The sequence below is a fragment of the Scleropages formosus genome, chromosome 19 (assembly GCF_900964775.1).
Source record: "Scleropages formosus chromosome 19, fSclFor1.1, whole genome shotgun sequence".
NCBI lineage: Eukaryota > Metazoa > Chordata > Actinopteri > Osteoglossiformes > Osteoglossidae > Scleropages > Scleropages formosus.
The window spans coordinates 20,246,478-20,260,997 of NC_041824.1; the positions used below are offsets into that span (position 1 = coordinate 20,246,478).

At 42.8% G+C, this 14,520-nt stretch overlaps 1 protein-coding gene across 1 annotated transcript; it reads left to right on the forward strand.

The window, feature by feature from the left end:
• The first annotated feature begins 364 nt into the window (after positions 1-364).
• etv7 (ETS variant transcription factor 7) lies at positions 365-14,520 on the forward strand. Its single transcript, XM_018760203.2, has 9 exons — positions 365-650; positions 1,352-1,475; positions 4,097-4,261; positions 4,996-5,127; positions 8,111-8,266; positions 8,498-8,716; positions 11,009-11,151; positions 11,258-11,358; positions 12,180-14,520. The coding sequence occupies exons 1-9, from the start codon at positions 615-617 to the stop codon at positions 12,346-12,348; spliced, it is 1,245 nt and encodes a 414-aa protein (XP_018615719.2). The 5' UTR covers positions 365-614; the 3' UTR covers positions 12,349-14,520.

Consider the following 14,520-nt stretch of genomic DNA (forward strand, 5'->3'; position numbering starts at 1 on the left):
TCAGATGGATTTGTCGGTAAAAGCATCGCGCGGAGCACATGGGGGGAACTTTGCTTAGAGAGCCCCACAAATAATAAAAGCAAGAATTGATTGTGAAGGTGAACAACCTTTCGCGGACGATTAATCGATTTTTTTAACGACGCTGGGGGTCGAGTTCCCGAGACATTTTTTTAACTATGCTGTGCGGTGGTCGCTGTGCTGCGCGCTCCGAGACGCGCCGACCGCAGCGCGCGTGTGACCAGCGCGTCCTTCACTTTTGCTTTCCTCTCGCTCGCTTGACACTGACTCACACACACATACACAGAGAGAGAGAGAGAGCGAGAGAGAGAGAGAGAGAGACACACACACACACCCACGCAGTCAACCAGCAGATCCGGCCCCTTTCGTTTTCATTTCCCGGAAGGATCCAAAACTAATATTTCATGCGGTCAAACCAAGTACCAACATTTTCGGCTCAGTTTCGAACAAAGCGCCGCGCGGAACCACGGGACTCTTTCGGATGAGGTGCTCTTAACTTAAGTGTGGAAGAGCGAGTGGGGAACTGGCCATCAATAAATGATCGGAATCTGGGAATAATATCGGTGCCACCCCAGCCCAGGTGAAAAAAAAAAAAGATGAGCGAGGGCTCCTCGTCACCGCCTTTGATCAAGGTGAGTTCCGTGGGATCAGCGAGGAAACGGCGCGTCTCCGCGACACGTTTTCTCCCTCGTCTACTTCACGCGATCGCTGACAGTAAAAGTCTCGTTCGCGTGACACACACCTGGGCACGCGGAACGCACACTTTTCACGGACTTTCATACATTTCGAACTGCCCAGGGAAACGGCACTGCTGAACGGCTCCGTAAATAAAGTGGTGATGCGATAAAAACACGTGTTGGGAATGTGTGTTCACGACTGTACTGAAGGGAATCATGTTCTGTCGGCCCTCCTTCCACTTGTAACTCGAAAGTACGAGAGACGCGTACTTTCACTTTTAATTCTTTTTTTTTTTTTTTTTTTCCCACCTCGCTCCTGTCTTGTAGCAGCGTGAGATGTTTTCTGCAGTGTGGGACCTTCTACAAAGTCGCACTTACTAAGTAGCTGGACAATTTAAATACATTTCAAAGGGCATGCACATGATCATTCAAAATTAATTAATTAGACATTTTTTTAATAAAATGCTGTTTTAAGAAATAACACACGAGGGGTAAAGTCTTGTGTGGAAAATTAAAGTAACGTCACATTTTATAATGAAAGCTTTTGATGAGTGATACATTTTTTTTTAACGTCCTAGTCATCCACCCTGCCCCCTCCCAACTCTCTCCTGCCAAAAATCCATTAATGTAAGGCCTCTCCCCACTGTTGCTCTTAGCGGGAGCCGGGGGAGCCCGGGAGCCACTCCACCTGTCCCCCAATCGTGATGGTTCCACCCAGCCACGTGGCCTCAGTCTACCTGGGCGTACAGGATGAGCTGTGCAAACTTCCTGGCAGGCTTCGTGAGTATCCCACACACCCGTCCTGGCGTGGGCCTCTTCCTTGCAGTAAAACAATGTTACATCAGTACGAGACAAACATTTACTCAGCCGTTTCAGCCCAGCTTCATTGGTTGAACCAAGGGTATATTGCACTGGGGGAATGATCTTGAGGAATGAGCTCAAGATCTGTTATTATTAACTTGTGGCATTGCTGAAACATGCAAAATACATGTAGAGTATTTTACTAAAGTAATTCACTGTAAACATCTTTCTCAGGTGTACATTTATATTTACATTTATGCATTTAGCAGCTTTTCTCAAAAGTGATGTCCAGTTCAGGCTTATACATTTACATTCATTTATTTAGCAGACGCTTTTCTCCAAAGCGACTTCCACTGAACTCTATGTAGTGTTACCAGCCCACACACCTTATTCACCAAGGTGACTTACACTGCTAGATACACTACTTACACTGGGTCACTCATCCATGCATCAGTGGAACACACACATTCTCTCTGTCACTCACACACTATGGGTGAACCTGAATACCATGCCTTTGGACTGTGGGAGGAAACCAGAGCAGACATAGGGAGAACATGCAAACGCCACACAGGCTGAGCGGGGATCAAATCCACATCCTCTAGCACCACCCAGGCACTGTGAGACAGCAATGCTACTTGCTGTGCCACTGTGCCGCCCATACAAAATTGCTTTCAACAACACAACAGGCAGTTTTACATAAAAGCAGTTCTTAAAAAAATAGTTTGTTTCTTTCATGCTGGCATTTTGCCAGCTTACATTATTCAAGTAGCTCCCTGTAGAAATTAGACAGCAGATAGAGTAGTGTAATTTTCTGTAACAGTCTGAGGGTATGTGGCGATATGAAAATGCATCTGAAAGAAATGGGTTTTGGGACTCTTCCTGAATGCTGGGAGGGATTCAGTAGTTTGAGGAAGGGAAGCAGTCCATTCCACAACACTGGGACCTAAACCAAGACATGATGACCTTTGATTCTGGACCTTGTGACAGTGGTACTACCAAACAGCCAGAGGTGAAGTTTAGTACTCTTACTACGGTGTAGGGAATGATCAGGTCCTGTAGATGAATTCCACTGGGCTTCTGATCCTCTGACTATCTTGTAGGACGTAATCAGAGTTTTGGAAATTGGTACAGGTGGCTACAGGAAGTCTTAGCAGGTTGAAGAAAACATTCTGGATCACTTGTACAGGTTTTATGGCAAATGCTAGAAGACCATAAATGAGTGAGCTGCAGTAGTCAGGGAGAGATATCCATGTCAAGAAGATGCATACAGTGAGGTGTAAGGTACAGGGGGAGTCTGCATGAATTGTACAAGAAGTATCTGCAAGGCCAGGATATGGTTTCAATGAGCTTGAAGAAGAAGAAGTGACTTGATTCAGCTGTTACTCCTAAGCTCTTGATTGGCAAAACTGATGAGGTGGTGGTATTGCACTGTTTAATGGAGCGCTTGTAGATAGTCCAACAGAAAGGTGGAGGATATCAGTTTTTCAAAAGCTGAGTTGCAGATAGCAGCCATTCATCCACGCAGAGATGTCACCGAGGCATGATACAGTGTGAGGGCTGTGTCGGGGAAAAGAAAAGAAGAGCTGTGTATCGTGTGGTGAACCGTGATGGGAGAAACCATGAGAGCTAAATGCTGAGCCAATGGAAGTGATGTAGATGGAGAAGAATAAGGGGCCCAGCAGTGAGCCCTGTGGAACACCAGTTGATGGAGATTAATGAACTGTGAAGGAGCAATACTTCCTGATAAGATTTTCCTGATGATAAAGAATCAGACTATTTACATTATGATCCTTTGATTCCAAGGAAACTTGTGAGGAAAGGAAGACCTGAGGGTTAACCAGGTAAAATGAAGCAAAGAGGCCAAGAAGATTAGCCAACAGTGAAACGTGAGCTAGCCAGTTATAGATTAAAAGTGTTTAACTGCTCTGCTACCTACTGCCTCAGATTGACCTTTTAATAGCTTGTGTTTCGTCTGAGGATCACATTAGCTTGTTATTGCTGAAATTTAGGAGGTGACACCTCCTTCCTCCACATACTGGTTCCAGCCCATTGCTATATGTCAAGTCATTTACTATCTGTGTGTTCTGCTCTAAACTGGACTCAACACAGATTGCTTCTAACCCCAACCCTCCCACAAAGGAAACCTCACTGCATTGCTCTGTAGAGCCCTAACCTTGAAACATATAGTACATTTATCTTTCATAATCTCCTAAAAGAACAGAGGCGCTAAATTGTGGATTATTGTGTTTCATTATACTGACAACACTTGGCAAGCACTTGGACCAGGCCTTTACTATGATCAGTGTTTTCACCGTCAGCGTTGTGGTAATATAGTCTTACAGGGGTATTATGGGGTGTGAAGTTGCCATTCGAAAGGTAGCATAATACTTAGCGGTTCTGTCTTGCTCCTGGAGGACCCTGGTTTGAATTCCCACATCTGGATATCTTATCCTTGAGCAAGGTACTTAGTCTAAAAATTGCTCCACTAGAAGTTTAAATCAGTGGGTAAATCAGTGTAAGTTACTTAACATTCCAAATTGTTTTGGAGAACACGCTTATAGAAAACGATGTTTAACTGATGCTCTTCGACCTTCCTTCAGGGATCAACCCCTCGCTCTGGGGTAGGGATGACGTGAACCACTGGCTGCGCTGGGCTCAGAAGGAGTATTCCCTACGGCGTACAGACCAGGCTAAGTTTGAGATGAATGGAAAAGCGCTGTGTCTCCTCACCAAGGAAGACTTCCGGCTGCGCTGTCCAAGCTCAGGTAAGCGTGTGGGCGGGCTGAGGTTATTTTAGGATTCACACCTTGTTATAGGATACAGTGACAGGGCCTCTTCCTGGTACTTGAGTCTTCAACCTTTAAACAACTTGTCCTTAACATTACACTGCCAGTTCCTTGTTCAAAACCGATAGTCATGCTGTACCTTAACTTGCTTGTTTTTCGCAGATGAACCAGCATGGATCTGTTATCTTTGAAATGGTTTCACTTATTTCAAAATAAGATAACTTTATTGTCATTGTATACAATATATTGAATTTTTGTGTGGCAGCCCTCAGAACAACAGCAGCAGAAAGAATGCTTAAAATAAATAAATAAATAAATAAATAAATAAATAAGAATTACACAAAAACTTTGAAGTCCTGAGCCCTTAGGAGACTTGGTAGGGTGGATGTGAGAGGAGTAATGGATGTGGCAGCTGGCTTTTGCGATCAGTTCTCTGGTTGGGCAGGGAGGGTGTGATGGGGGCCATGGCTCTGGGAAAGAAGCTGTTCCTCGGTCTATTGGATTTTTTTGTCCTGAACCATTTGCCAGACCACAGCGGTTCAAACCAGGAGTGACTGGGGTGTGCGGTGTCCTTGGTGGTACTGCTAGCCTTTCATTTACATCTAACTTCTACATTGCAGTCACTCTCAGCGAATACAGCGTACGCTTATCTCTGCGTTCTTTGATACAATTATGTACATGACCTCCTCTGCTCTCATCACCTCCTTTCCCAGGTGATGTCCTGTATGAGCTCCTGCAACAGGTGAAGCAGCAACGGCGTGCTATGCCATGCGGTTCCCTGCCAAAAATCTTCGCCCGACACGGCGTCCTACAAAGTCAACGGAGAGAGGCCAACGGAGAGGCCGGTGAGTGGAAGTTAATCCCAGTTGTTCTCTTTATATTAAAGTCAAGGAAAATCTTTTTTTCTTGCCATTTCATGAGTGAAAGTGTGCCATTTTACAAACGAACTGTCCCTTTTCCCTATCAGAATCCATAAAATCATCAACCATTTACCTTGAATATTTATTGTTCTTGAACGAGTGGATAAAGAAACAAATCCAGCTGATGATACAATATGTTCATATTGTAAATGGGCAAGTCATTCTGGAATACTAGCAAAAGGGTTTGAAATTATGTCAGTCAACTACTGAAAACTATATATTTTTCATGAATCATTACTGATTTGGCTGTATGATCTCAACACATACTCATAAACAGTTTAAATTTTCTGTGAAATGTATAGAATTTGACTACTTAGAGCACAAAAGGCTCCTGCCATATAGGTGGCATGATGGCTCACAGAACCTGGAGTGGACATTTGGCTGTGGGTTCAATTCCTTGCTCAGTTTGTGTGTTGTACTATGTTTGCTTGGGTTTCAACCAAAGATGTGTTGCAGGCAAACTGTTGATCCTAACTGGCCTTTGTGTTACGTAGCTCTACTGTATAGAGGGGTGAGTTTAGTGCAGTGTGTCTGGCACTATAAGTCACCTGGGATCAAGTCAGATCCTTAAGTGCTTGTAATTACTGTATGTTGATTTAGAGAAGGGGGGCGCGGTGGCGCAGTGGGTTGGACCGAGTCCTGCTCTCTAGTGGGTCTGGGGTTCGAGTCCCGCTTGGGGTGCCTTGCGGCGGACTGGCGTCCCGTCCTGGGTGTCTCCCCTCCCCCTCCGGCCTTACGCCCTGTGTTGCCGGGTGGGCTCCGGTTCCCCGCGACCCCGTCTGGGACAAGCGGTTCTGAAAATGTGTGTGTGTGATTTAGAGAAAAGCAACCAATAAATGCCTGGAACCAACTGAACCTGCCACGCTGCCGCACCCTCGGTTAGAGAAAAGCATTCCCTAAATGAATAAATGCATTCTTTAAAATTTTTTAAAATAAAAGTTAAAAAAGAAACATTTTTATATTTTGATTTTAAAATGTCTTCAAAGACATATTATGCATCTTACCAAACGATGGATTTTTTGCAGCTCATCGGTATTTCAAAGATTTTGTTAAAATGTGTATAAATAGGCGACAAAAATGATAACGTTTTAAAAAATCGAACGGCGAGCCGCACCTTTCTGCAATGATGTCACATTATACGTATCGTTGTTTTTCTGCCGATAACAAAAGTACGAATCGATTGAAAACAAGGTAAGAGACGAAGAAACGCCGTGTAGGAAGCACAGGTGGATTTACGTTGGGCGTTTCACCCGCTGTCTGGCCGCCAGCAGCGGCTGTGCCTTCAAACAATGGGAAGAGGAAGTGAAGATGATTTCCAGGCACCCTGCTATTTTAAAGGACGCCATTAGCGCCGTGCACTTCCTGGTGCGGCAGCTGCCAGGGCTGAAGTTAAGGAGGTGCCGTCAGACCTTTGTTTGCCTGTCACACAAAACAGGCCTCTCCATTGTTGCCCTTGTTGAAAAATGGAATCTGACTGTCGACTTTGGGCAGATTTAATCTATAATATTGTTCCATTTTCAAGATCCTCGTAGCAATTTTAATTTGTGGCCTTTTTCTTTGCCCAGTCAGTCCAATTGCTCCTCTTTTCAGCAATAAATTGGTGGTAAAAGATTATGAAACAAGATTGAGAAATGCCATAAGACACCTGTGTTTTGCAATGGACTGTAATTCGGTGCTGCTGTAGTAAAAGTCTATGAATTTAGCTTGTGTGCAACATCATGGGGTATTGATAGTGTATCTCAGGAAAAAGCTGTCCAGCCACAAAACAAAATAAATGTTCTGTGGCTCTTTAAACTAGTACTTTTGGAAGCGCTGAGCATCAAATTTGAATAAGTGGGGTACCAAATTTAAGTATGCGGTCATGTGTTCTATATTATAAAGACACTGACTGTCGTGATCACATAAACAGCCGCACATAAAACGTGAAAGAAAGGACAGACTTCTGCTTGCTGGCGAACGCGTGCTCGCGCACACACAAGTTTAGGCATGCCTCGGTGTGTGCCTGCTGGCATGCTCTGTGTCTGCTTGTCATGGCAGCATTTTTTGGCAGAGCAACCAGAACTGAGGGGTGTGACTGGTTATACTGATCTACCGGGTACTGCAGAGTCAAGGTGCTCGGTGCCGTCTGCATGAGTGCTGATGTGAGACGGGGAGGGGTCGGTACTGTTCTAATTGATAAAACACACATAAAGGAATGAAGCAGATCTTTTAAAAGAGGAATGGGGGGTGGGGTGCTGGCAGTATGAATTCAATCAGAGAATTTGGATGCTTAACACACCACCATGCTTTATTTTCACTCTGAAAAAAATATATTTTTGCACAATTTAGCAGGAATCTTATTATGTCCATTTTTTTTTTGGATTTTCCATTCATTTTTTGCTGGATTAAACATACTTTTGGTATTAGTTTATGCTATAGGTCAGTTTTTAGGAAAATATTCCACATTGTTGAAATTAGCAAATTTTGGCAGATTGTGGCATAGGGTTCCAAGCACAGAATATTCCAGTACCTTTTAGGATCTGATCCGTTTGAGAATGTTTTGGTACTTTCTAGAATGTTCTGGTGCTTTTTGGAGTCTTCCAATGGCTGTAAAGTTTCTAACTAAAACTGACACTCTAGAAGAACGAGCGGTATTTTTGTAATCAGTAAGCTTTAACTAATCATAAGAAAAATCAATGCAAAAATCGACATAACTAACAACTTTGAAAAATTTTGTTGTGAATTGTATTTTTGACCTTCAGCTGAGTTCCTCACTCTTTGCAAAGCTATTTTCAGTGAGATTTTTCATTATATCTTAATATGTAGTATCATATAAACTTGTAATAATAATACGAAAGTAATTATTTGCCACCACGCTCATAGTTTTGATTGTTACGACGTGGATCTTTTCTCTCTCTCTGGTGCCCAGGTAACTCCAATGCCTCCTGTGGACCACTTCCTGTGCACCCAGGAAACAATCACATGGCCAGTTCACCTGTGACCGTAGTGCGCACAAACCCCTACCAGGAGCTCAGGGAGCACCCTCCGCCTCACTGTGTCCACCCTTTGCAGCAGATGACCCCCCGTTAGTACCCAGCTCGTGGCTCATTGGTGTCCACCCAACTCCACCGCAGTCCACCGCGCTGCACACCTGTTTTCTCTTCCTTAAGTCAGTGCAGCAATTGAAATCTGACACCCAGCTATGCAAATTCTGCATGGTGAACGTTCATGTTTGGCAACAGTGAAATGACCTGATTTTCCTTTCAGTTTTACTGGCAATAATGGTACGGCGTTTGTTGGCTCTTCTGCATGGCAGCTACGGAAACATACCCCCGCGGCCTCCCGCAGCCAGTGTCGGAGCAGCAGCTCTATTCCAACCCCGGCATGTACATGCGGCTCGCTGTCAGTCACCCCGGTGCAGAGCCACTGCGGGCCCCCCCCTCCAGGGAGGAACCGCTGAACCTGTCCAACAGGGTGGAGAAGGCCAATTCGCAGGGTACTTCCCTGTGCGGCGAGGCCAATGGCAAGATTGCAGGTAGCCTTTAGGATGTTTAAAGTTGAATATACACTGCACGTTGCTCTTCTCTTGAAATGTTTTTGCAACAGACAACATGCTGACAAATACCAAAAAATGGCTACACTGATGTTGTTCCCATTGATAGTTCAGTTTTGGACAATGTACTGTTTGTACTGTATGCACTGTGATATGGAAAAGTATGGTATGTTAGGACTTAATTAACCCTCACCTGGTGCTCAACACATCCTAACACTTTAAATTTATATTTATTGCTGTACTTGTTTATTTAGCTGATGATTTTCTGCATATGACTTATAATGTTAAGATGTGATTTATCCAGTTTCTGATACTATCAGTAGGTAAATGTAAACCATGTGATAAGTCACCCAAAACAGATTTTATTATTGTTAATTCATTTACAAATAGGTAAACATTTAGACACCATGTGTGAAAAAGTACCTTCCCTTTAACAAACCTCTTTAGCAGGTATAACCTGAAACAGTCCTTTTCTATATGAGTTTACGGGTCTCTGAAGTCCCTCCTGAAATTCTTTTTCAAACCCCCCCCCCCCACTTCCTTACAAAACAGCTTTAGCCAACTGATGTTTGAAGGCATATGTTTGCATACAGTTCTCTTGAAGTTCAGCCACAACATCACACCGGATTTGAGTGTTGGACTTTGACTTGGCTGCTTGAAAACACAGATAGTTTTCTTTTTTTTTTTTGCTTTTCAGCCATAGATTTTCTGTGGTGGGCAGGATCGTTGTCCTGTTGCACAATCCATGTTAGCCAAGCTTTAGCTGTTGGAGTGATGGTCTAACATTTTTCTCTAGAATAAGCCAGTACAGAGAGGAAGTAATGGTGGACTCAGTGATTGCAAGGCGCAAAAGTCCTGTGGCTGTAAAACAGCCAAAAATCACAAGCCTTCTGTTGCCACACTTTACATTTTTGTAATGATCTACAGGGCTTGGTTTTTGGCGAACGTTCCGGAAGAACTGTGATTCACTCAGGTGCAATTTGACACCTAAGTCCTGCTGCACTATTTGGGTAGAAAGGATTTTTCTCCTTTTCTTCTTTTACTGTGAAAGCCATGTTTGATCAGTCCTTCCCTAATGGTGACTTCATGAACTCCAGCAGTTGCCATGTTGACAGAAGTTTCTGGATCCTGTTATGTAGCCTTTGGGTTTTTATTTTTTATTTCAATTTTTTCAAGCATCGTACAGCCTGTCTTAGGGTGAATTTACTGAGATGGCTGGAGTGGCAACTGTACTCAATGAACTTCATTTGTGTTCATTTCACGGTATGGAATGATGGACTCCATATTGCTTGGAAATGGATTTATAACCCTTTCCAGATTGAAGAGGAGCAATAAATGCTTTGCTGCGATTATTAGATATCTTTTGTACTTAGGATATTATGTTAACACAAACCTGAATGCTTAGGACCTATCTTGCAAAGTAGATGCTTTTATATACAGGTGGTAACCCTGTGGAGGGATGTTTTTTTGGGGCAGCTGATTAGGCAGTGATTCGTGCTGCTGCCTTTGGATCCACAGATTGTAGGTTTGAGTCTCACCTCCAGCCATACCCTTGTGCAAGGGACTTACCTTGGAATTGCTCCAGTCTAAAAGGAAAAATTACCTAGCTTTATAAATGGGTAAATAGTTTTAAGCAGCTTAACACTGTAAGTTGCTTTGAAGAAAAGCGTCAGCTAAATGAAGTAACATGAAGTAACATAAAGTAACACTTCCTGATGATCATGTGCATTAGATTAGCAGCACCTGGTTTTAATTTCCTGGGTAAGTATTACCCAAAAAGTGGTATACTTTCTTTTGAGCATCAGTACTTGCAAGTGATGTTGTAACTGTGGTACAGTAGTAGATATTTGTACTTTTATGTTAGTAATAGATTTATAGCATACAGCTGTACTGCAAATGTGGACATCCCTTGTTAAATAGCATGTTTTACTCAATCTAAAGGGTGCAGACAACTATATTTCTTCACATTTTAATTTGCAATTACCGAACAGAAAAAATGTCACCTACTCAGACTTCGAAGCTGTCAATCACTTCATCCCATCAACACGTGCAGCATTTGTCATCTTCATGCCACTTCCAACTTACTTTCTTCACCTTCATCTCCATCATAACAGACATCTCTCCTTACTCATTCTTGTTACAATCATCAGAGTTCACCAATTTCAGCTTTGAGCTATAAACGATGTGGAAGAGAGTTGAATTAATGTGGTCATTCTATCTGAATGCATTTTGTATGTAAAAGGCTAACACAAATGTTTTCCGCTCATTCTCCAGACTGCCGGTTGCTGTGGGACTATGTCTATCAGCTGCTCTCTGACCGGCGCTACGAAGCGTTCATCCGGTGGGAAGATCCCGAGTCCAGGGTGTTCAGGGTGGTGGACCCCAATGGGCTGGCCCGACTGTGGGGGAATCACAAGGTAGGCAGAGGGCTGACAGAACATGGACACAGTTGATGGTAGTAGTTTCGCTTTTTGTTTCTTGGGATTATGGGATTGGGACTATTCTTAGTGGTTCCCTCTACAGAACAGAGCCAACATGACCTATGAGAAGATGTCCCGGGCCCTGAGACACTACTACAAACTGAATATAATCAAGAAGGAACCTGGGCAGAAACTGCTCTTTCGGTATGTAGATGGACTGAATTTAAGTATCTTTCCTAAGGTCATCACACAATACCCGCTATAGGACTTGAAATGCTACAGCAAGGCCTCCTGTGTTTTTTTCTGTGTGTACCACTGGATTCTTTATGGAAGAATGCTGGACAAGTTCCTCATTGAAACCTACAACAACTTTTAAAACTACATCATATTTTCACATACTTCACATACCACAGACTTTCACATCCCAGGAGTGTAGATTCTTATAACTGTCACGTCCATGCCCACAGAACAAGCAATAACACCTGACTCCACACTAACTCATGAGTAATCACTCGCCTTGTAAAGACTCTCTTCAGCTCCCGTACCGTTGCACAATCTCGTTTGGGACAACCGCCCTTTCTCGTGTTACTACACGCACTCTTGCTCTGTTCACGATCTCCGGTTTTTTTGACTCCTTGCTTCGTTCTCCGACCACGTCCGCGGATCCTCGTTCCTGTCCCGTTCGCCGATCGACCGACCCTTTGCCCGTCCCTGGTTTTGAGAACTTGTCTCTTCTGTCAACTTCTGACGAACAACGCTGCACTGGGGTTCAGCCCTCCCGGCTCCCTGTGCTCCGCGTGACAATAACCATCTACACACTATTGCAGCTACTAAATTAATGTGCACTAGTATAAATATAATGCTCCATTTTCACTGGCCACATCTTATATTGAAAGAATATTTGGTAATTATGCATACACATTTTTAATGTTTATTTTTATCTTATTTATATATATTTTTTTTTAAATTAAAATAGTTTTTCAAGCCTACATGTAAAAATGCCCTCTGCTCTCTCCCTGTGGCAGGTTCCTGAAGACTCCTGAGGAAATACTGCAGAACAGGGCTGATCGGCTGGAGCAGGCAGAGTCCCCAGATCATCCTTCATCCCCTGACTTCCGGGAGGAGGGCCTAGAGGTGTCCCCAGAACCTGATTCCATCCCTCCTTCCCCTACCTCCACACCCTCTCCACTCTGATATACACCCCCCTGAAGGGGGACAAACCAGAGTGATACAAAGCACTTTTTTTCCACTTTTTATGTTTGTGTGTGTGTGTGTGTGTGTGTGTGTGTGTGTGTGTGTGTGTGTGTGTGTGTGTGTGTTGGGGGGGTGTTGACAGCATCGGTGGTTCAAATGCAATGAGCATGCTGAAGCTATAACTCAGCTATAGGTTTTAGTGCCATATTTTCAGTATGCTAGTTTGTTCTTATCTGCAATTTTTTCTAATCTATGGAGACTAGCAGATCCCTAATAATCCCATGTTTTTTATTTATGTCATCCAGAGAAAATGTACTTAGAATAAAAGAACACTGAATAGCACTGTGCCATTTACATGAGCCTCTATAGGCACCTAAAATAGATTTATTGTAAAAATGATGGAAAAAAAACTAAAGGCATAATCCATCCCCTTCTGATAAACCCTAAATTAAATGATTCAGTAGTTAACATTATAATTGGAAAAATGTATATAATTTCAGCATTCGGTGAAGTCTATATAAGGATGCAAAGAGTGATTTGAGATGTGGACTGTGAGCGAGTACATTATACTTTCTGAAGAAATACAAGGCCAAGAGTATAAATGTGATGGCAATCTGTTCTAGAGGAGCTTTAAGTCACCTTGGAACGTGCTATATTCTCGAGGCAATGGAGCACTTGTCAATGTTTGTTGCAGTTGATATACAAGTGTTCAGCATTGTGGCTACGCTTCCTCAAGATGTCAGAATGTAAATATATGCTAATGTCATGCCAATACCTGGGTCAGTGTTTGTCGCAAATGGCCCAGTAGGTATAAGCTGACTATACCCAAGACATTAATGCAATGGTTGTGTAACCTGGCCTTGGCAAACTGCAGTTTGTCTAGATTTTCACCCTGAGCACCGGAATCAGTTCATTTGCAATTTCAATAGTGCTCTTAACTGTTTTGTTTTGTTTGCACGGAGGTGCTTGGGTCGCCGAAGAGAGCAGAACAACCCGCACGCGTTGCGGTGCAGCAGGATTACGCCTACGAACCATTCGTTACTTCTGAAGATACGAATGACACTAAGTCAGGAGTACTCACCTCTTGTTAATGCAGGACACAGTGTGTAATACATTTTATTTGAACCAGTGCACTAAAATTAAGAAATGGCCAACTTCACTAAAAAGCATCCAAAATGAGAAAAAATAATTAGAAATGAATACTTTTATAAACAGTCACCACTACTTACATAAATCCAAAATTGCTTTAGTTTTGTTTTTGAAGCGCACAGGGACAGAATAAGGCGGATTAGGTGTAAAATATTGTGATATGCATATAATGTCATCACCGGAGTGAGGGTGTGGTGGCAGAGTGGGTTGGAGCACGTCCTGCTCTCTGGCGGGTCTGGATTCGAGTCCTACTGGGGGTATCTTGTGACAGACTGGCGTCCTGTCAAGGGTGTGTCCCCTTTGCCCCGTCTTGCCAGGTTAGTCTCCGGCTCCCCGTATGGGACAAGTGATTTCAGATGGTGTGTGTCACCACTAGAAAAAAAAAAAAAAAAAGAGTTGAGTACTTCTGAGTCATACCAGGGTAATGGTATTGCTGATAAAGAACTGTCATCTTAAACAGCATTAACAGGCAAATTGCAACATTTTAAATGTATAATTTAAATTCGTTTACCTGTAACTTTTGTTTTCCATAGATGTGGCAAATATTCTTGTCCATCATTGCGGGGCTGAAGTGCTAAAGGATAAAGCACAAACTGCCAAATGCTTATGATTTAAGGTTTGTGGAACACAGTTTTGCTTGTAGAGTTTGAAGTGAGATCATGTGCGAAAGAAAGAAATAATAGGCACATTCTTAATGGCTGTGGCTTCCAGTTTATCTGTTTTATCAATTTACTCAAATGCAGAACAGGTTCATCATAAATGCAGCTCTTCTGTTATGAAATTATGCAAAATAGTGGCTCAATAACTCAGAATCAGTTCTGGCTAAATTGTTCAAATAAATGGTGTAAATGTTTAGAGTGATTTTCTTGCTCCTCTGTAAATATTCAAAAATGTTTGTACACTAAGATTTCTTCACTTTATACAGCTGTAAACAAAAAGGGAGTAAATGCACCTAAATCAGACATATTTCCATGAGTTTTGGTCGTGCATCTGACCAGACTTGAATAAAGTTTGCAATGAAAA

Bases quoted from the DNA above. Each gene is read 5' to 3' on its own strand.
- etv7 (XM_018760203.2), top strand. From the start codon at position 615: ATGAGCGAGGGCTCCTCGTCACCGCCTTTGATCAAG. The intron at 1,476-4,096 runs GTGAGTATCCCA...ACCTTCCTTCAG, and splicing joins CAAACTTCCTGGCAGGCTTC to GGATCAACCCCTCGCTCTGG. The intron at 5,128-8,110 runs GTGAGTGGAAGT...TCTGGTGCCCAG, and splicing joins AGAGGCCAACGGAGAGGCCG to GTAACTCCAATGCCTCCTGT.